At 38.9% G+C, this 22417-nt stretch overlaps 1 protein-coding gene across 1 annotated transcript in view; it reads right to left on the reverse strand.

The window, feature by feature from the left end:
* Window positions 1-22417, reverse strand: part of PATJ (PATJ crumbs cell polarity complex component) — a gene marked incomplete at its 3' end in the record, with an annotated part of 115933 nt that overhangs the window by 69773 nt on the left and 23743 nt on the right. The window contains exons 13-16 of the mRNA XM_010173458.1: window positions 20157-20213; window positions 19603-19737; window positions 15779-15943; window positions 13927-14055 (exon numbers count right to left, since the gene is read on the reverse strand). Coding sequence (XP_010171760.1) covers window positions 13927-14055; window positions 15779-15943; window positions 19603-19737; window positions 20157-20213 — 486 coding nt within the window. The remainder of the gene's footprint in view (window positions 1-13926; window positions 14056-15778; window positions 15944-19602; window positions 19738-20156; window positions 20214-22417) is intronic.

Below are 22417 nucleotides of genomic sequence, written 5' to 3' on the forward strand. Positions count from 1 at the left end.
AAAGACATTTTCTCCACCCACGAAGCTTCCTTAACAGAGAATACAGGGGACAACAACAGAAGAGTAACTAAGGTTATTTCTGAAGACAAGGAACACTGTAGTACTGAATACAGAATAACGTGAAGTAGAAAATATTCTACAGATTGGAGAGACTGTAAACTGATGCAAAGATATTCACTCATTTTTTTTTCCCCCCAGTATTAGCCTTTGCATTGTGTCACGTACCATTACTATCATGCATTCAGCCATTTAAAAATTCATCCTCAATCCAATGAAATGATCATAAGTTATTATATAGTGGTAGAAAGATTAAAAAAAAAAAAGTATGGGGGATTTTTTGGGGGTTTTTGTTTGATTTTTTAAGATTAGAATTAGCCTTTCTCCCCTTTGCTAAGGGCTCATAAAGTTCAGAAGTGCTCCTTGAATGCACTGGGTCTTCAAATGTATAATCATGCACTATTTTTCCCTCAGGACTACTTGCATCTTATTCAGGGCATGGGAGGGATTAAAAAAAAAAAAAAAAAGGGCAAAATACAAATCACAAAGACCACCATGAATTAGGCAGCTTAGTGTTAATTTGAAAACAGGAATGCTTTTTTAACTCTTTATTTTTATGTAACTATACATTGCTTTCCAAGGGAACATGTTTTTTTAAGGTATGTGCAAACATATGAGGCAATGAATGTAATATCTGTAAAGGGCTGAAATGAGAGAACTGAAATTAGAGCTCAGCAGAACGCTGAAGCTGAATTCAAGTAAAGACACATTACTAATAATTCTCTCCTGTTCCACTGTTTAATCCTGCCATTTTATAATCTTCCCAAACGCTGGGTATCCACATTGTACAGGAGAGGCTTCCTTGTGAGTATCATGTCTTGATAATCAAGCCCAGCGACCTCCTTCTGCCGCGCAGTGGTGTTCAGCCTCCTGAACCCGTGCCAATACGCTCGGGCTGTCCGACTGTTCTGCTCCAACCTGCCTCGCACGACGCCGAGGGGAAAGGATTTCATTTGTTTCAAACAGCGAGCTACCCATGTTCTGCAGACACTTTGGAAATCTTTTTAGAAACAAAACAACCCCAAATGCAGGAAGTCCAGAAGAAGAATCCAAGATGTTTTTTTAAAAAAAAAAAAAGAGGAAAAAAAAAAAAAAAGGTTTTGTTTTAAGAGTGTTGAATTCTGAAAATGTAAAGTTACTGCTGCCCTTTGTGTAGAGAGTCAGCTTTGCCTGCCCTTGCCAACAAAACCATGTGCCTAACCATCCTGATGACAGCTGACCACAGAACAAACACTCCGTTTGACACAGACTTCTGAGATGGTTTTAATTTTTGAGTTTGCTCCAACGCAAAATAAAAATAACCTTTTGGACTTCTTTGCAAAACCAGGATCATGTTGAGACAGCCGTTTTTGAGCGAGGAAGGCACCGTTCACATCAGGAAGGCTTTGCTAATAGAACTAAACCAGCAAGTTCTCCTATCGTGGGCTCATCTTGCCATGGCAAGCAAGGGTTATGCTGGTTCCTAAATGGGTGAATGCTCTCTCAGCAAAACTACACCTTTGCTGACACAACAGCTTTTATACTATGACTTTTGCTGGCTTAGCTATATTGATAAAAAAAAAAATGAACAAAACAAAACCAGCACTCACCCTAACTGATGCAGATAAGCTGAAAAAAAAATATTTGCAAGTGAATGACTGGCCCAGTAATTATGGTGCTGGCTGAGAATGTGGGAGAACCAGGTTCACATCCCTGCTCATGTCTGATCCAAAACTGCTTTTTTTGGGTTCCAGATCAGAACCACTTAAGCAGGACGTGGGAATCTCACCATTAGCTGCTTCTATGCAGATATTCAAGGTCAGTGGCCAAACTACCACATTTCTGATAAGAAACAGTCCTGTTTCAATTTAATTTTTCACTGAAATAAAAACATTTTGACTTTTATAAATCATCATGATTTGGTAAGAGATAATTTAGCTGAAAAAGTGTTCCAAGCAACCCTAACCCTCATGCTAAAAATGAAACACACACAGTTCCTATGGAATAGAAGTTTTGAGAACAGTACAGTTACCATCACTAGTTTGCAACACGCGTGAGCATCAGCCACGTGTCAGAATTGCTTCATGATGACCAGCAGCCGAAGAAATCTTCTTAAAAAAGGGGCCCATATTAAAAACCGTTGATCAGGCAAATACAAAACAGGGGTTATAATTACACTGCTGTTTTCAAGCAGAGGGAGCTCTTGCACAGGAAGAGAAGAGCAATATAAACTACAGGGCGACAGGGCTAAGCCAGTAACGCCAGCAGCACTGTAAAACCCTGAGCGTTTCTTACCCGGATCCGTGAATCGCAACGCGATTGCCACGAGGAATGCAACAAAAGCGGCACGTGAAGACACAGACCTACTGAATTTCAAGGTGTAATCTTTAATACAGATTCTTTAAAATACAACAGGAATTTCTTACCAAAAATTCTTACCAATGCTTTTCTTACCAAAACAAAGGGAACAATTGTTTTTAATGATTTACACCCAAACCCAAACGCACCCCAAAGAACGTCACCTGCTAAAACAAGACAGCAAGCACTGAATTCACATTCACATCTTGTAAACAGCGAGTGCAACTGGACTGCGTGGGTTGTTGTCTTGCTTTTAAAAGAAAGCAGTGTAGTAGTAGGCTGAAAAATCAGATTCTTGACTTCTATCCTAACTACATAAAGCAAATTCACTCCCACAGTGCCCTGACAGACTTTGGGGCCACCTCCATGTTAACAGACCAGCCAGAGCCATTCGAGGTTAAAAAACAGCACTAACTGTGACTGCACGCCTACCCTCAGGCTCTTGATTCATTTTACTTGGCTCATGTTAAGCCAGATAATAGTGATTTTTAGGCACTAGCAGTCAGGACCAGATTTCAGTCTCTGCTTTAAAGTGAAAGGCTCATTTACTTGGATGGAGTTTACAGGCTGGGAAGAAACCCTCTCCCCAAACCCAGAGCTAAGACATTGCTGTAAAGCTACTCGGCTGGAATACAGGAGTGACTCAACTTAAATAGTTCAAGAAATTTTTACACAACTTTGAGTTACAGCAGAGGGAGTGTGCACAGGACAGCCCCTGTGCAACTTGGTCACCTTAAAATGGGCATGAACTGGGCTGGGTATATTTAAAGAGGAACTTTAAAGCTCTGTTTAGTGAAGGATTCCTTTACACAAATCACTTATGAAGAGTGAAGAAGGGAATCAGACTGCAAAGTAATGCTATCAGGAGACAAAAGCTCCTAACTCACAAGCACTGACAGGGATACTTTAAAAAAAAAATAAAAGAAAAGAATTACATGTAAAAAAATTTAAAAATTGCCACTTGTATAAAGGATGAAATTTGACCACTGACACGCACCACCAGTAGCCCGAGATGCTGGCCCACAGGTAACCCTTTGAGGAACAAGTATGTTGTAGCTGTTGTCCTTTGTGCCTGAGCCAGCCACAGACTATATGAACTTGTTTAAAATAGTCACAATTTATTCATACTTAGCACACCATATATTTAACTATGTTGAACCGTAGGCTTTCCCTTCCCCTCTACTGCTCCTCATCAAAATCCACAAATGTTTCCTGGAGTCCAGGTGTCAAATTTTTCTTCTTATTTTCAGAGCCTCATTTGTTCTGGATTCATTTAGCAGTGCAAAGAGTCAAGCAGAGGCCACTGCAGTTGCTGCCTCCGGGATCCCTGGATTTGGAGCAGTATGAAGTCTCTTAAAAAAACCTGAGCTCTGCTAAAATGTTAAGAGTCCCAGGAGCACCGAGTTAACAGACTCCTACGTGCAACGCTGCTGGAGCACGCAGCTTTATTGTGGCTTCAAGTGAGGGATTCAAGCTTGCCATGGGCACCAAAGATTCACACTCAGGAAGCTGTCACAGGTCCTTAGGAAGCAAATCTGGCACTATAAGCAATACAGCTTACCTCTGTCCGTCACACTGGAAAATTAACATGATAACACGAGCGACTGACTAGTCCTCAGCAGAAGGCGAGGTTTCTGCAGTAGCCAAGAGAGGGCACTCCAGGCCAGCCCAGCTCCCTCTCATGCCCTGACAAGTCCAACCCCATCTCCAGCCCCCAGCACAGCAGAGGATGAGGAGCAGTCTCTCCCCATGCAGTAGACTGTAGCTATAACTCGATTGGATGTAAGCAGCTACCACGTTTTCTGGGGTTTTGTTTGTGTTTTCCTTTCTTTTTTTTTTTAAAGGCTCATATGAAAATGTAAGACAAGGCTGCGGGTGACTGACATTTACTGTGCAAAGTCACTCTCACTTGGTTACAGGCTATATTAGTTTTGGCATCACTTAAGATCTAAATTCAGCTAGCCTGACTTCCTAGAATATTTTAGCTTTCTTCAAGCAACAAACTGTCTGCTGCCACAAAAACACTCCTCTGAAAACTCACATCAAAAATAGCATGGCAAAGGATCCCAAAAGAAACAGTTTGAAACTTTTTTTCCTGTACCAATTTTGATTTATCTGAACAATTTTACAAGTGCCAATTTGTATACTGCAGGTTTTTGCGAGAGAGCCAAAACAAACACATGTTAGAGCTCAGAGGTCAGAGCAACCCAGCTTCATTACATTTTGCATGGGACCACTTCCAGGTCTAACATACATATCCATATTTAAAACTCTTCAGTTTGCAAGTGAATAAGATACCAGACTGACTCTTAAACACAAAGCTGTAGCATGCTGTACAAGGAATATACACACTTCAACAATTAAAAGGACCAAATGCATTTTATGTTAATTTACTATTATGTAGAACCAAGGCAGAACTGCACATGAAGGCATTTACTTGTGTGCTCAGTGTTGAAAAGTTACTCAGAATATGCATCCATGCCCCATTCCCTTTGCAGAGCCACCCTCCATGTACTCACCAACAATGTCAACTGGATGTAAGAGCCAAGAATGATACACAGCCTTTTCAAAGAAAGAAGAGAGGAAGAGGCAACTGTGAGTGAGGTCCAATTCCCTCCTTAGGGTGGCCTCAATTTAGGACTAAGACTCAAGGTCCAAACCTTCTGTTCATTCACTCCAGCATATTTACAGGAGTTGGCCCTAGGAACTGCCAAAGGTACTCTAAAGCCTGAAAAAACATCCCTGAGAAAGTGCTCAACTAGTATTTTAGATCCACTGCATGGGCAATTGGACTGAAATTCAAAGCGTTTAAGACTTGTTTCTGCTCTTCCACTCATCTTAGACTGCTGTCAGCAGGACTTCTTAGGAAGAAGACTACACAACACACAGCCTCTGGCTGTACCAAAGAAATAAACTACAGGCTGATGTTCTGAAGCAATACAAACTTAAATACAGACCAGTATTCAAAGAGGAAAGCTGAACTTTTCTGTGATGTAAGGCAAAGCACTGGAAATAAAACGTATTTATTGATCTGCAGTGAGGGAATAAAGCAATGAATTTCAGAAGCTCTAGCGTGCAGCCAGCATTAATCAAAACTTCTGTTGTGGGAAGTGTCAGCAAAGAAACAGGAATTCAGAGAGAAAGAAAAAACATAAACAAAACGTTCAGAGCCACACCCAAAGGAGGAGAGAGAACAGCAAAGTAAGAGTAGGTGGCACAATGGGTTTCCCACACCGGGCTTTCATCATCTGCGATCTGAAATCGTATCAGTCTTCTACAGCAAGAACGAACACGGTGGCCAGCAATTACTCAAACCCACGCAGGTCTGGCAGAGCTGGCAATAACTACTCAGTCCCTGTTCATCTGCTGCGGAAGAGGGATATGCAGCAGATAGTTGGGACAAAAGTGCCCCCAGGGAACGATCAGAAGAAAAAGATCTTAAACACTACTGCTATTCTCAAATAAAAAGATCAAAGATAGGCACTGACTATAGTAGTTTTGAACGTGTCACTGTGCTCTGGACTCAGGTGCATATCACTATCTTTTAATTTATCAAACTTCTCAATCAACCTAAGGTTTCATCTGCCTTTCATATTTGCTCTCAACAGAGCTAAAGTCACAGGGATCACATTCATTAGACTCTCTTAATATCTTATACTTTCAGACTTTCCAGCTCCAGAAAAAACACACTGAATGCTGACTACAGGGAAAAGACACAGAGATAAGAAAAAAAACCCCTGAACTCATAAGGAAATGGAGGAAAGCCACTGTGTGATGAGATAACGAAGGGATAGAGATGTGTGGGAATAAAAAAAATATATATACTGATGAGCCATGGGAAAATTATAAATGGTATCACCTACAGAACCTACAGTCAGTGGTCTTAATGCACATTCTGGGCTTGATCAGCTTTCAAATTCAAATAATTCCTGAACTAAAAATAAAAATCCACCAAGACAGCCCAGCAAGCACTCCTACCAGTTAGGAGTGCTGACCTCAGCGCTGTTAGCAGTCTGTAGAAACGCACTGTGTGTTTTCACACAAACCAGAGCTCTCCTCTGTTTTGAGGACTTGCATCATAAACAGTAAACACATGAATTACGGAAGATTTGCTACAGAAAAAGCTGCAAAAGAAAAGCAGGGAGACAGGACAGTCTGGTTGGTTTTTTTGCAACAAGGATCTGCAAACAGTGACTTGGCCCAAAGACCTGCAACAGTATGGATGGTGGAGAAGACAGAAGGGTGGGCAAAAAGGTTGCAGAGAATTTTAAGGCGACGGCAAAACACAGTGAGAACAGATAGAAAAACTCCCAAGTGCAACAGTACTATTTGGATTTGGGGAGCAGCATCTTCCAGAAGGATGAGGTATTAAGAAAACAGAATACCTCATAACTTCCATGAGTTTTCAGAATTCTTCATGCTTATCCATCAGCACCAACATACACCTCAAATCTCAGCAGTTCAGAACAACAGATTTGGAGCTGTCTGGGTTGAGCTTTTACATGCCCATTGCTCCGCCGTCTCCACATGCTCACTGAAAGACCAGCACAGCTTTTAGATAAGCAGCTCTCAGTTGCACAGTTTCCTCTAGTCTCACCTACATTATCTTACCCTTGCTGAGATTTACCTAGTGTTTAACAGAAAAACCTAGCTACATTTTTGTCCCTTTAAATTCTCGCCTTCTTTTGCAGGCAGAAGGCATCTGTGGAATACTAATGAATTTCTTTGGTTTGGGGTTTTTTTGTTTTTATTAAAAGCTATTCTTCCTAGCAGGAAATGAAAAAGAACAACCAGATTGTAGAATTGGGGGGAACAGGGAAAACATTTCTAAAGGTTAATAATAATAATACTGCTTAGCATTTGTTTCAAGGGTATGCGACAAACCAAAGAAAAAACAGATGTTCTAAGTAATGCTCCAGTTTCTCTGCAAACTCAGGTATTGCCCAGACCACTGGCTGTTGCAGCTCACAAAAGACAGGAAGGCCACCCCTAGGAGATGCCACTTCACTCTGTACATGAAATTCCTTCCTCACTCCTCACTTACAGAGTCAGACAGATGACTCCCTGCAAGCCCAGCGTCAGGACATACCCAAGCCCTAACGTGCCTTCCTGCGTTCAAGTTCTCCAGCTTCTCTACCTCAGCCAGCGATTCCTGCGCATCTGGCTGCATCTCATGCTGAGATACACAGTCTCTTTGATTTCTTATTAAAGTGGTTTCTGGTCTCCCAATGCTTTTAGTACTGCTGCACTGAGGTTTTGGAAATGGCTAATCACGAAGACCCTAGAAACTTTACCAGGAATGCGCTCAGTTGCATTCACCAGCTCTTCGGTACTGAAAAGTAGTACTTAAGCTCAACTCCAAGAGAATTTTTCAAAAAGCTACACTGAATTCAATTCATGACACACTATTAAGAATTATTTTACAAATGAAGCAGCTTAATATGATTTAAAGGATGCAGAACTTTCCCATAGGGGGAGAGAAGCAAATCCTCCGTGAGATGAGTACCAACACAGTTGGTACTGAGGCTTACAGAACTTTGATGTTAATGAATGTGGATGGGTTGTAGACATGGGAGAAAAGCTGCCTTTATCAGTTTTCCCAGTACCAAGCTGATAGCCATTGTAAAACTGCTTTTTAATATAGCTGTGCAGCTTTTGCCAGTAAGCCACAGGTTTCCATCACATGATCAGGTGAAAATGTGCTTAACAAGGACATGAATATGCTTCTTTGTTCATAACAAACTTATCACAAGACAGACAAAGCTCAAATTATCACAAGAGGGCAAACAAATGGTTAGCCAGGAACACGTCAAAGCATTCCAGCCCGCATCTCACTTTTGAACAGCCCAAGGAAATAAAAATATAAATAAAAATCTAGTTGAATACCACCTTCTACAAATAAGAAGTCAGTTTGCTTTTTTGTAACTCTACATCTGGAGCCTGTTTGTTTGGGGCATAAAGAAAAGAGGAAAGATATTTGGAGACACTTAAAGTGCTTCACTTCCTGCCGTGAATGACTATGCAGTGATTTTGTTATAAAAAAGAAAGCAATTGTTTCCCATGCTCCCTGGGAGAAGGACAAAACATAACCTGCTGAATGTGTAGCAAAAAAAGACTTCAGTTCAACAGTAAAAAAAAAAAAACCTGCTAATGATAATAAAGATAAGCTTAGGAATAAGGCAGCTGTGGAGTCCCTACTGCTAGACTACAGTAGGAACCCTTTGAGCACTGACCCAGGCTGTCGAAGGCACACTTCATGCTGTTTCAGGTCTGGGTAACATGAAGCTCATAACAGTGCTGAAATGCCTGTTACTGCTTCTGTGGATGGGTAGATATTTACACCCACGGTGGCAAAGACCACTTGGAGCATGAGCTCCTACAGCCCCACAAGTCTGTTGGGCAGCTGGGCACTGTGCAAAAGCAGCTGATCATTGGGGACGTACCTTTCAAGCACAGACGGAGAGGAACAGCATCTCACGGGCATTTCTAAGAGCTATGTAAAATGTCAACCCTCTCTATTCCAACCCTTGCCCTCTCCAGTTTCAGGTACTTTAAAACAGCTGCTTTAAAATACTCTGACTTCAAAGCACAGTAAATTAAGCTCCACGTAAAGTCCATTCAGCTTTTTGTTTAATTTGATAAAAGCTCATCAGACCATTCAAGTTACCTTCTGGTCAATACTGCCTCAAGAAATCTGCAATTCAGCTACCTGTGGTTTTGCCAATATTTCTGTAAAACATTACTGACAGAAAATGTTGGCTTGCATGCATCAGGTCTTTGGTAAACACTGTTTCAGGCCCACTCCAAGTACCTTTTACACTATTGTGATCTTTTTCTCCAGAAGTCTTCATCTTGTGTGATTTTTTCTTGCTCTAATGCCCTGGGATCACCATCATTTTTATACAGCATTTCTCCTCTGTGTGAACCTGATGACATACCATGCCCTCTTCCATTTTAATTTCTTTCTAAGAAAAAGGATTGGTCTCAATAACAATAGCTTAGCTCTTGACTTGCTGGCTAGGAGGTTTAGCTTCGGGCGAGACAAAGTGACTGTTAAGCTGGATACTTTCTATTGACAAAGAACAATAAATACGTTTACCATAGCCCCTTGCATCACAGATGATCCCAAAGCACTCTACAAACAGTGTACTGGGTCCCTCATTCACCATCAAAACATACTTGCCGCTAACTGTGCCAGCAACACTACATAAAAGTTAGTTAAGAGGTGAAAAAGAAAGCAACTTCTCCAAGTGAAATTACAAGGAAATTAAGGGAGGTATAGAGTATATTGCTTCATGGAGAAGTTGGCCAGCAGACGGAACAGCACACCTTTTTAATGGCCAAAAGGGGGGCAGGGTCCCCATTCAAGATAGAATCACCAGCAATGCAACGCTGCTCCTCAGGTCTCTGCTGAGCACGATGCGTTATCAGCTAAAGAACGGACACTGCACATGCTGCTGCCTCTCCTTCCACAGGCTTTTCATCTCAGCATTATCAAGAAAAAGCAACACCTAGCCTTAGAGCTTTGACAAGATCCCAACACAGTGGTGACAAGAGAAAAAAAAAACACAGAAAATTTCAAGACCTCTTCAGTATTTCTTATTTAAATAAGCCATCACACGAGGAGAAAAAAAATCCCAGTGAAACCCATCATTTCAAGAATATACAGGATCAGCCTCCCCATCCACCTCCCCTCTCGCCAAGTATTGACCTTGTAAAACAGCAGTCTCAAAGATTTTAGATTTCCTACCACACAATTACAAATTAGGACATTCAGCAAAGGGAAAAAACATTTTTTTTAATACATACTGCTCTTGTGAAGCTGAACAGAACCCTATATAAACACAGTCCTGCAACAACAAAAAGGATGAGTCCACTCTATTGCTCTAATCCTCAAGTTTTAGGAGCATGTAGACAGACCTCACAACATAACCTTATTAAAAAAAAGAAAGCTCAATTTTAAGCATTTAAATCCCTAAAGACAGACAAAAGAAAACACAGGACAAAGTAGAAATACTATTGATTATGCATAATTGGTATAATTAATTTGTAATTAGTTCATTAAAATATATAGGCATTGGAATTATGCTTGTACATTTCTGGGAATATCCTGCAAGTCACTTGGGATATGCTTATCATTTATTTGATAGATGAAACATTATTAGAAAGACAGCCCATTAAAAATTAATATACCAGAGTAATAATTTCTTGATCTCAGCATTCAGTTTTCTATGTACTCAGATTCCTATTCTACCTCCTGAAGAGTTTTTATTAACATTGTTTTTTGGAGTGTGACTTGGGAAGCACAGCATTTTAGACAACTGAGGCACAGCATCTTTTACACCACGTATCTAGTTCAGTTTTGAGAAAACAAAGAGACAAATACCGTAAATTATATACCGTGAGGGTATTCAGCACCACATCTAATTCTATAATCAAAATTAAGATGGAAAAGTAAAAAGCCTTGTGCTTCAAAATAAATACCAAAGATGAATGGAAAGCAGTAGGAAGAAACTTCCACAGCACCGTAAGCAGCCTGGTCACTAATTGCTTCGCATTCTTCCACTTCTGCAGCGCATCTGGCATCGCTCACTGTCATAAATGACCATGTCTGTGTGAGCAGGATTTCAGGGCTTCTTAAACACTGGAGATAACATTCACCAGTCTCTCACAAGGAGCAACTGGAATGGGCTGGTATACACTGGTACTGCAGTAGCATTTCAAAGATGTTATCAAAACTCGATGTGTGGAGGAGAGTAAGATGGAATAATAGCGATTCTCCATTGTTTCTGTTGTAATGTTACTTTACTATTCCTCCTGATCTTTCTGAAGTCCTACTGATATTTCTATTGTGCCATTTCAACCAAAAGCTGCAGAAATAGTGACAGGACAAGGGGAGATGGCTTCAAACCGGAAGAGGGGAGGTTTAGATTAGACATTAGGAAGAAATTCTTTGGTGTGAAGGTGGTGAGCCAGTGTCCCAGGTTGCCCAGAGAAGCTGTGGCTGCTCCTCCCTGGAAGTGTTCAAGGCCAGGCTGGATGAGGCTTTGAGCAACCTGGTCTAGTGGAAGGTGTCCCTGCTGCTGGCAGGGGGGTTGGAACTGGATGAGCTTTAATGTCCCTTCCAACCCAAACTATTCTATGATTCCATGAAATAATTTGACCTTAAAAACCCAGAATACAGTCACATCACCTCCAAGTTGGGTACATAACACCAGAGTTTCCTTAAACTTCTGTTAACAGCCAGAGAGAGTCAGTCCTTATAAGTGTAATTCTGAGCACCGTGAACAGGCCTTCTGCTCAGAATCATCTTTCCTCACCACCCTGCCTCCATCAACACTAATGGGAGCCTAGAAAGGTTGGTCCCTCACGGATGCACCTCGTTTAGATACATGAAGCTGCGCCATGTGAATACCCATCTTCATCTAAAAAAACAACAAAAAAAAGCATCCAAAAAACCCCCGTATGATTACTCAAAATAAGCAAAATCAACAGTAGATATATAGTGCAAGTAGTGTCAGCTGCTATTATAAGGCTTGAGTCTTTTCTTGCAAAACAAGAGTATGTGTCAAAAAATCCCCCAAAAACCCAACAAAAACACCTTTCACTTTTGGAAGAAGGGTAAAATTGCAAAAAAACCCATAGAAAACAGAGTTAGGTCTCCAGGTCCTTTAAGCCACAATTAAACACTTCAGTGTAATTTTGTGCTTCTCAGCAAATCTGCTGTAAGAATTCTGAACAGTCTCCCAGGAATTACATACATTTTTTTTTTTTCCCCCTGCCTCCAATCTAGCATGGACAATTATTTATTTTCTTTGCCCTGCACTCAAGAACGTGATGGATGTATTTACATAAACACACACAGAGTCGCAGATATCTCTCTATAAAAATTAATCTGCAGATGATGAAAAGTGCAAAAGATCTAAGAGGCAAATCCCAAACAAAAGAGCATACTTTATACATAAATATCTTGAAATTATAAAGATCTGAGATTAAGTGGTTTACCACTCATTTAGAATTGATTAGAATGTATTTAAATTTAGCTGAAAGTACCACAACATTGCTCATGTATTTGCATCTGCGAATAAGTAAATAAAAAGCCTGTTATTAAAGCCTTCATTAATTCTGATTATATGAGAACTTAAAAGCAAATCTGTGTATTACTGCTCTGTAAAAGACTCCTAGCAACTCTACAGTAAAGCTGGCACTGCAACACAACATGTGTCAGCGAAAATGACTAACAGGATCTATTTTCAGTAATCTTAAATCACACTGGTAAAATATAGAATTAATGGTTTTGCATAATACTTCAAATATTTTTTATTCTAATTCATTCCCGATTCATGCCTTATTGTATCAAAAAGTTAATTTTATATCACTTGACATTTAAGCACAACAGTTGAGCACATTTTATGAAACTACAGTATTCAGGCAGCATTCAGATGTGATGTGTATATTATTATGAAGAGTGATCCAGTTATTTTATTTCCTTATAAATATGATGGATAGAGGTTTAAAAATATATCACATTGACTAGAAACGTGAAGAACACTTCATTCTAACTACAGATTTGGAGAGTTTCTATATACTTAATTGAAGCCAGTATTTTTGAAAGAAGGATTCATTAATTTTAATAGAATTCTCCTCCAATTAAAGGCTTCTCTGTTGATTTCTAAGGAGTTTAACAATTAAGTATATAATCTACCCCAAAATGGTTCTTCTTGGAGAAATCAAGTTTTAACCTATGAATGATTTTTGAAAGTCAACTTCTCCCTTGCCTCCCCCTCCCCAAAAATTCTACCCATATCTCTGGCATAGCGGTTTAATAGTTTAAGCAGAGAAGCGTAACTGAAAGATTATTAATTAGGTTCTTCAATCTCTATTCTTATACTAATAAATTAAATAAATTATTAAAGCAAATTTGCGTTTACAGAAACTTGAGCATGTAACACCGATTCACCTGTCAGCCCTGACGTTTTCTTTGGACTGTGAAGGACAGTCCTGGTAACGCTACCTCTGCAAACTCAACTTTTCATGGCTCGATTCAAAGCCTGAGGGAATCTTTCTCCAACTTGAATGAGACCACAGATCACAGAGCAGCATGGGTCTCTACTCCATTTATAAATGCAAGCTGATGTGAGGCAGTGAGGGGAGAGGAAGGAAAAGATTCATTAAATTTGGTACACAGGAAATGATGTTGCAATACCTAAGAATGTTTGCTTGCCAGTCTCTTGGTTGAAAAGTCATTCCAAGTTAAAACAAAAGACAACCTCCCCCCAACATGTAGCCATTAAAATCAGAGTTATGAGGTGGAGTTTGATTAAAGATTTTGTACTTTATCACGTCCAATAATGGAACAAGCTCTATACTATATAGAGTTGGCCTCTAAATAAATTACTTTCCCCTAGACAGTTTCTAGGCCCAAGTACCAAGTTGATTACCCAGTACTTAACATCACAAAACATTTTAAGGCACCATACAAGACAAAGCATCAAATGGATTTTTAGTATTTACTAATATAGGAAAGTATACCTGATAGTCTAAAATGCTGAATCCTAAACCATTTTTGTCCTTCTCCAGTTCAATAACCTTCACATCAGGAGACCATAATGCTAATTCCCCTTCTTCCTCCTCAGGATTAAGGTCTTCTTCAGGTTTCATCTGAAAAATAAAAGCTCTAGTTCAAACACCATTCTTTCAATTCTTAACAAACACTATTCCTTCAATATTTTGATTATTAATGGCTCACACATGCCCTAAAATATGACCTTTTATGGAATTACAACTTCACTGGATGTTATGCATCCAGTTTTCTCTGGCTTGCTGCCTTGGATACTCCCCTGAGACTAGGCTTACATGTTTGGAGCATCGGAGCCCAACCTGGCATACCAATACCCATGTATTAGTCAAATTAGTTGTTATAATATTACTAACCTGTTACATGTTGATGAACCTCAGCTGTCCCATTAGATGCATAAAGGAAAAATAAATATCTTAGCATAAAAGGCTTAACCACAAACAGGTAATAGAAAGACCAGATGATCAGGCACATCTGATACTCGTGGCATTAAATACGCAAACAAGAAAATCTTATATTGTAATTATACAAATAGCATCCAGTCTGAAAAAGCAGTTTCTTTCACAGTTTTTGTACTAAGGTATAAAAGAAAAATGTATAGTTACCCATTTTTCTTGGGTAAAGACAGCTTAATAAATACATCTTCCAAAAAGGTGTCTTTTGTTGTCTGACTTAAAATGCATGTTTTAACGTTATTACTATTTTATCAATACAATCTTTACAAAATATCAGTGTATGATGTCCCAAGAAAAACACTAACATCTTGTACCATTAACTGCATAGCAATTTAACTTTATTTCTTTTGACAAACATGCCTATTACACAGAGCACTGCCATGAGGCAAAAGGAAGGTTTTTTTCTTCCACACACTCTTAAAAAACACTCTTTCTTGATACTTGTGACAAAAGAAAGCAGAAATATTGTGAGATGGCTCTAAGGAGAAGGCAACCTTTGTTCACTCAATATCACCTTAAGGCAAAGATGTGCATCTGACAGGATGCACATGGAAAACGTTCAGTAAAATGCAACATCAAAAACCACAGTGGAACAAGTTCTACTGCAGCAGGTCCTTTTACAAAAAGGTGCAATGCTGTACACCTTATTCTTCCATGAAACATCCATATTTCTTGTTTATTTCTCCACCGTAGAGGAAATTAGATCAGAAAATATTAGAAAAGATGAGAAGTCAAGGTGTAAAAACTTTTTATAAATAGGAACAACCCTTACAAGCATTAAGCTTTAGTTTGAGACTTTAAAGCTTCTGCAATGGAATGAAACATTAAGTTTCTTTTTTTTTTTTTCCAGTTCTATAAAAACCTACTCAGAGCATGGAAGTAATCAGCTAATGGTGGCAAGGATGTGATTTAGTATAATTCAGAGCTCTCACTCACCTATTAAGTGTAAGAATGATGGATGGGATGTACATAGTCAGCATGCTAGCTCGGTGATTTACCTACCTTGTATTTACAGTACAAAGGAGTTTCTCATGACCAACCTGTATAAACTTTAGTAAAAGTACCAGTGTGGCAAACATGAACTATTTTCACTGAAATACCAGCTGACCCTTATGAATGACCCAATGTGAATGGCAAAGGCAGCTTTATATGACAATTTAATACCAAACTGCCTCACATAACTATAAACTTTAGGATATGTAATTTAAGATTGAAGAGTGGTCTGGATCAAACAGCAAAAGGAAAACAGAAACACTGTCTTAAGAAAGCTAAATCACTTTATCAGAAATATATACCGTTTTTCAAAAATTTATTGTCCTTTTTACACGACTGAATGACATAAGAAGTCTACCTTTGGTTCTGGAGGGGAAACTCCCACAGTGGGTTCATCCACAAGAGACTCACTGCCATCATCAAAAAGTCGTCGACAGCAAACCAACGTAAATGGAGGTGGCACTTCTTTTAGAAAAGTGATTGCCTCACGGCGTGATTTTCCGTATAGCTGAACTCCATTTACCTACACAGAAGGGAAAACACACATCCACACTAAGATAATTAAAAGGATATCAACCAGATTCTTTTATTAATGCTTTTTTTGTACATGTCTTTCCCCAGCTAAATGTGAAAGTCTAATTTTACCTAGGGATTCTGGCAAAGCTTGCATAGTTTTATTCACATATGCTTCTGAAGTATACATGCATTAATGTAAGACTCAAACTTCATCTGCAAGATTCTGTGACTGTGACTACTGACTGCTACATCCAGTCTCTGCTCTCTTCAGCTTCCTCTAACTTGTTTTCTGCTCACTACTTTTCCTCACCTAAATCTTTCCTAGTATTTTCCTAGTATTTAAGGGCAGTGAATGACAAAACAAGGGGAAATGGGTTTAAACTGAAAGAGGGGAGGTTTAGATGAGATATTAGGAAGAAGTTCTTCACTGTGAGGGTGGTCAGACACTGGAACAGGTTGCCCAGGGAAGCTGTGGCTGCTCCTCCCTGGAAGTGTTCAAGGCCAGGTTGGATGAGGCTTTGAGCAACCTGGTCTAGTGGAAGGTGTCCCTGCTGCTGGCAGGGGGGTTGGAACTGGATGAGCTTTAAGGTCCCTTCCAACCCAAACCATTCTATGATTCTATGATTGTTATTTCATTCTCACCTGTTTGTTGGGGATTTTTTTTTTTTTTTAGCATTAGGCTTATGTGTTTGAATTTAAAAAGATAAAAATTTTAATTTCCAAAAATATTTTGAGAAAACACAGATTGTAAACTAAAAAAACCCCTGAAGTCAGAACTAGCACAACTTCATCATTGTTTAAAAGGTAACATAATGGTTGAAAAGAAAATAGATTCTACAGAAAATATGCAGGAATGTTTATAGAGTAAAAAAGAAACCAATTACAGTAAGCAGTTAATCAGAAAACCCTGACAAGGGTTAAAGTTTACCATCTCATAAGCTTTAGATCCTGAGTGACAACATAAGACCATAAGGCCATTGTTAATGGATGTTTTAAACCACAGACTTAAAAAAAGAAAAAAAAAAAGGATAGATAGATAAATGATAATGCTGCTTTAAAATGGAATACTGCAGTTGTACTTCCTCAGGAAAATAAAAATACACTGGATTCATTGTCTTTTAGGTATTTTATAATCTGCAGTATCATGAGGGTACATCTATTTGCACCATAGTGGTATTCTTAAGTATGAGGAAAATAGAACATCAGTAGGTGTCATAGATGTGAACATCATCTACGTTGATGAGCAGCCCCAAAAGTGCAGAGGTTTAACCCGATTAGTGCTATGGACTCAATCCTGACACCTCCTGTGTTTCAGGCTACCTCAAGTCTGCTTTCATGACCATGTCCAAGGACGTTGGAGTGCAACCCCTGGTTTAGGAATCCAGTACACATCATCCAAGTCCACTCCACAACATGAACCAAAGCACAATAAGTGGGGATAATTTAAGTTTCTGTTCAGCACTTCACACCCAAACTGCAAATCAAATGTGGGTTCATCCACATTAGCACCTCGAAAATATAGCACAGAAATATATAACACACACATACACACCTCTGTACATGTGTCCTTGAGACAGACCCTCGCCATATACTTCCCAGATCTTGCTCTTTAGAGGGACTGAACCTGTGCAAGACTACACAGCAATCTCACTTCAGCCACCATTTGCTTCCTGATCACCTCTGTTTTTTCCCACTTTGTGCTTTTTACAACGTAAATATAACTTCTAGTGCTGGGAAACACAAGAGTTCCTCTCACACTATAACCCAGCCAAGGAGAAAAATTCAGAGTGGTATAACTGGCGTCCAGCATGGTAAGACGAACCGCTATGGGTTTTTCTGTAAGAATTACAGCAACTGCTGAGCTATCAGGCTAATCCATTAGTTAATTATTTAAGCAGAAGTATCTTAAGCGTAAGGATTTTTTAATGCATTGAGAGTGGCAGTGTGGTGGAAAGTTACCAGCACTTCTCAGCATACTGTGATTGATGGAGAAGAGCTACGGCGCGCTCCCGAGCAGACTTGGGGACTCCCATTTCTTCTTTTGCAGCTGCCAGAAATCAGCCTCTAAACACACAAGGTGCCCTACACCCCATTCATTCACCACACCACTCTTAGTTGTGCCATCAAGTAGGAGAGAGTGAAATTTTATAACAAAACTAGAAGGACACAAGGAAGCAATTTACTTCTAAAAAAAGAGCACAATGAAATTAGCTAAAATTAGGGGAGGAAATTAAAAAGAAAATACCGTGTTTTCTATCATCATTCAAACACGTCATTAAAAATAAGCAACATTCAGCCTCACTATATATTAAAAACAATTCCTTGCTGATCACATTTTAATCCCAACTGTATCAGGCCCAGGTAGAGCTGCTTGTTTGGGGAATGGGGCTGTCACTTTTTCCATTGCAAACCCCTACTTAAGGGGATTTATAACTTGGCTGCAAAAACATACTCTGGGCTAAACCTGGCATATACAGCTTTAGCCCCAGAGCACATTTTCATTTAGTTGGGGTTTTTTTTTTCCCCAGCTACAGAGTAGGAAAAAAATTATGCTCACCAGGTCTGAATATACCTGTGAACTTAATTGTAAGTATACAGTAATAAGCAAAACTGTTAAATATATATAATTAAAGTTTCCTAAGTTACTCTACAGCACTATGTTATTGCTTTTTGTATACCATTTTTTGTTTAGTGGACAAGGAATTTAAACACTTCCAGCATTCCATTAATCCCTTCCTTCAGGAATCAAAATTTCCTCCATTAAGCAATAACTAAAGAAAATGTTTTCGGTCTTAGTGATATCAGTATGAATTTTTGATGTTAAAGGGTGAAAAAGTAAAAGCAAGAGAGCTGTACACCTAACAAATTAATCTTTCAGAAGGTCTAATTCTGTTCTGATTTATGTCAATTAAATGTTCTTTGTGTACACTAAAAAAGGCTCAAATTCAAAATATTCCACAAAGAGCAGGTATTCAATAGGAAATTATTGCCTTTTCACTTGCAGGCTGAGATACTGATAGATACACATACATACACACACATACACAATAGGTATTATTTTAATACTATCAAATAAGTATTTTTCCTGAGCAAACAGGTTTGGTCTGATTCCAGTAACTTCAAAGCTGCCCCATACCTCTTTATACATATTTAAACAAAATGATGTACTAGCTTATACACACAAATGTCTTTCAACACTCAACAAGCAAGTTATAATGTGCAACAGGAACCACTATTCCTAAGACTGTTGTAAATTTTTTTTTTAGGAGTAACAAATATTAAGAAAGATTATCTCCCACAAAAGGTAACGCCAAATTGCTCAAAAGACTGAGCTGAAGGACTACAGATACAAATACATTTAACACAATTATTATCTCTGCCCTTATAACACTTGATACTCATGTTAAAATATTTCAGAAAGAAACTCCATGAAGTCACTAAGAGGTCACAAGAATTTGACATTTTGTCCATAAAGGAGGAATGAAACAGTGAAGAAAATGAATGAGACTTCCAAAGCTCCAACTGCTTCCACAACCAACTCTGGAATACTACTACTGCACACACAGCAGCCAAACTAGAATTTAATACAAGCATATTTAAGAAGGCTAAAGCAAACAGGAAATACATCAGTTCTCTTTTTGGGGGGGGGTTTGTTTTGGTTTTTACCTCCAGAAGTTCATCTTCCAGTTGCAGAAGACCCAGTGTTGCAGCGGGACCATCTGAAGCAATTGATGATATATAATGATGTCCATCAAATGTGTCAAGCTCAACTCCTAATCTCAAAGTGTGGATGGGCAAGAGCTGCCAAAAGAGAAGTATGGCTGAGAATGTATCTATCTTTATCTACCACACCATAAACACATTTAGGATCCAGTAGCTCAACAAATTAAACAAATTTACTCTTCATACTGACATCATCTGTGTTACAGCACAAGTGTCCATAATTTCTCTATACAAACTGTTTGCACAAGTAAACAGCCAATCAACCCTTTGGGGGAAAAGGCAATTTGAACTGCATTCTTAAATTGGTACTGGACCACTCTAGAAGATATTGGCAGAACACTGACAGCCTTTTTTTAAAAAAAAAAAAAAAAGTAAGACAGAGCCACAAAGTCACTAAATTTCTGAAACACATAAATCTGGGATTGTGACAGATCCAAGATCTCCAAGGATCACTCTGTCAACATATACCGTGAAGGAAACCATCACGTAAGTCATACCTTTGAGTACTTCTGGAGCTCCAAATCATCTGTCATGGGCATATCCACATTCACAACCTAGAAATTGTACATCATAACATTTGTCAATATCAGGATCAGAAAGACTGTACCAGAATGATGAATTCTGGCAAAAAAAAAAAAACCTGATGAGCAAAATTAACTGTACTTAAACAAAGTCACATTGATGCAAAATAATTGTAAACAAATGTTAGAAAAATCTTTCAGACACAGAACATTTACAACTAGGAATGTGGTGATTATGCACTATTAGCAGATTCCAATGTTACCCTATTCCCAAAGCCCAAGTGCCCATTTTAGTCAACTTCAGTTATCCTGCATAAGCACAAAATACCATTATGTTTGACACAAATACCCAAACTGACTTGCCAATCAGAATTTGAAAACTACAATAGCTTAAGTTATTACTTCAGGCCATAGTACAACCATCTAACATCAAGACTAAACCACCACCTCCTGCAGCATGCTTCTAACATGGCTTGAAATACATGAGTTTAATTACCAAATCTGAATGCAAAGTGTAATATTTAAAACCGTGTCAAGAAATCCCTTCAGTATATCTTAATTTTTTTAATATTAATAAAATAACTGTGTTCACCACCATTCTTTTTGGTAATGTTCTTCCTTAACATAATTTATCTGTCTTTAACCTTAGGTTATTTACTCCAATTTTAAATGTAATAAGATGACATCTGTGGTGATCTATGGCCCAGGGTTGGAGTTTGGGACACAGAAGTTGAATATGTTTGGGAAGATTGCTACAGTTGTTAGATTTGGAAAATATATAGCCCTGAAAAAAATCAGGTAACTTCAGGCTCCTTTGGAAGTTCCTAGTTTAACAAAATATCTACGAACAATACTAAGCCCAGGCTTTTTCTTTTGGCTTAATTTTAAATAGGGTTTCCAGCATCTTGTTTTCCAGTACCTACAGTATTTTTCCCAGCAGACAGAATCCATTTCATGTCCATTCAGTTGTAACTAAATGAACCTATGACTCCTCAGTCTGACAGCTCACACTTATGTACCTGACAACAAATACCACAGTCATACATCCCTGTACAGACCTCCAGAGTCTCCTTCTGTTTAACAGCTCCTTCCGCTGGTACCACAAAGGACCAGCAACAGAGAAGCCATGAGTGACACCAAACCCTGTCTTCAAGCAGCTATTTCCTCTGAAGATAAATACCTCAGAGAGAATACTCAAACCTGTAGGACCTTCAGGGTGACTTTCTGGGAGCTGAGCATAGGAGGAAGGATAGCATGAAACAGGCACTGCGCTATCACGCTGAAATCGAACTAACCGTTGTTATTGAACGCAGCCAAGCAAGACGAGAACTGGAAGAACTGAAAAATGACTTTCAAAATGGGATGCCACAACAGTTTCCTTCTATTATTTAAAAGGACCAATCGTTAACATTTTCACTCCTGACATTTTACTGGCGGCAGCTAAAGAAGAATTAGAAACAGCCAGTTTCACGAACTAAGCAGGTTTTCGTCCTCTGTGGGAAGTGTGATAGCGCTAAGGGAAGTAATATCAGACTCTTGAAATGTAAGGATGGGAATACCAAGCAACTGAAGTGGGCAGGCAAACAGATTTATTGCATCATGTACATAATCTTACACGAACTTCAGATCTTAAAGGAGTGCTAATGGAAAGAAGAGAAGCGAGTTTCTCAAGGCAATTCTTAAAGCTACTTTAAATCTTCCAGCGAGTGACTGGAACGATGGCTACTCCAAGTAGTAAAAATAAGTGTCTCTAAATCAACTGGACAAGCATTGCAAAGACAAACAGGGTATTTTCTTGGTGGTGGTGAGAATTTTTTAAGTCTTCGGAGAGAACATTGGCTGGAGTCTTTTATCTGTACTCACCGGCTAACACAGCACTGAAACGCAGCAGTGAATTACAATTTCAGTCAACTCCTCATGATGATTCATCAAAACAATCTTTTGCTTGGCAATTATTTAGTGTGAAGTGAAGAAATATCTAATAGACACTGGCACCACAAAGTTACACTACCATGAATTACTTCCTATTTTCCCAGCATATTTGAAAATCATTCTTTCATTCTTCTAATAAAATTGTAAGATTCTTCACAAAACACAGGAGCTCTATTCTGAGTCTTTTTTTTTTTCCCAGTGCACAATAAAACAAATAGATTATAAATGAAATAAAAAAATGCCACATATTTTAAGTGGCTGCTATGATGCAGATTTAAAAGAACAGCTCATTTTCTTAAATCACT

Source organism: Antrostomus carolinensis, unplaced genomic scaffold (assembly GCF_000700745.2).
Source record: "Antrostomus carolinensis isolate BGI_N321 unplaced genomic scaffold, ASM70074v2 scaffold7688, whole genome shotgun sequence".
Classification (NCBI taxonomy): Eukaryota; Metazoa; Chordata; class Aves; order Caprimulgiformes; family Caprimulgidae; genus Antrostomus; species Antrostomus carolinensis.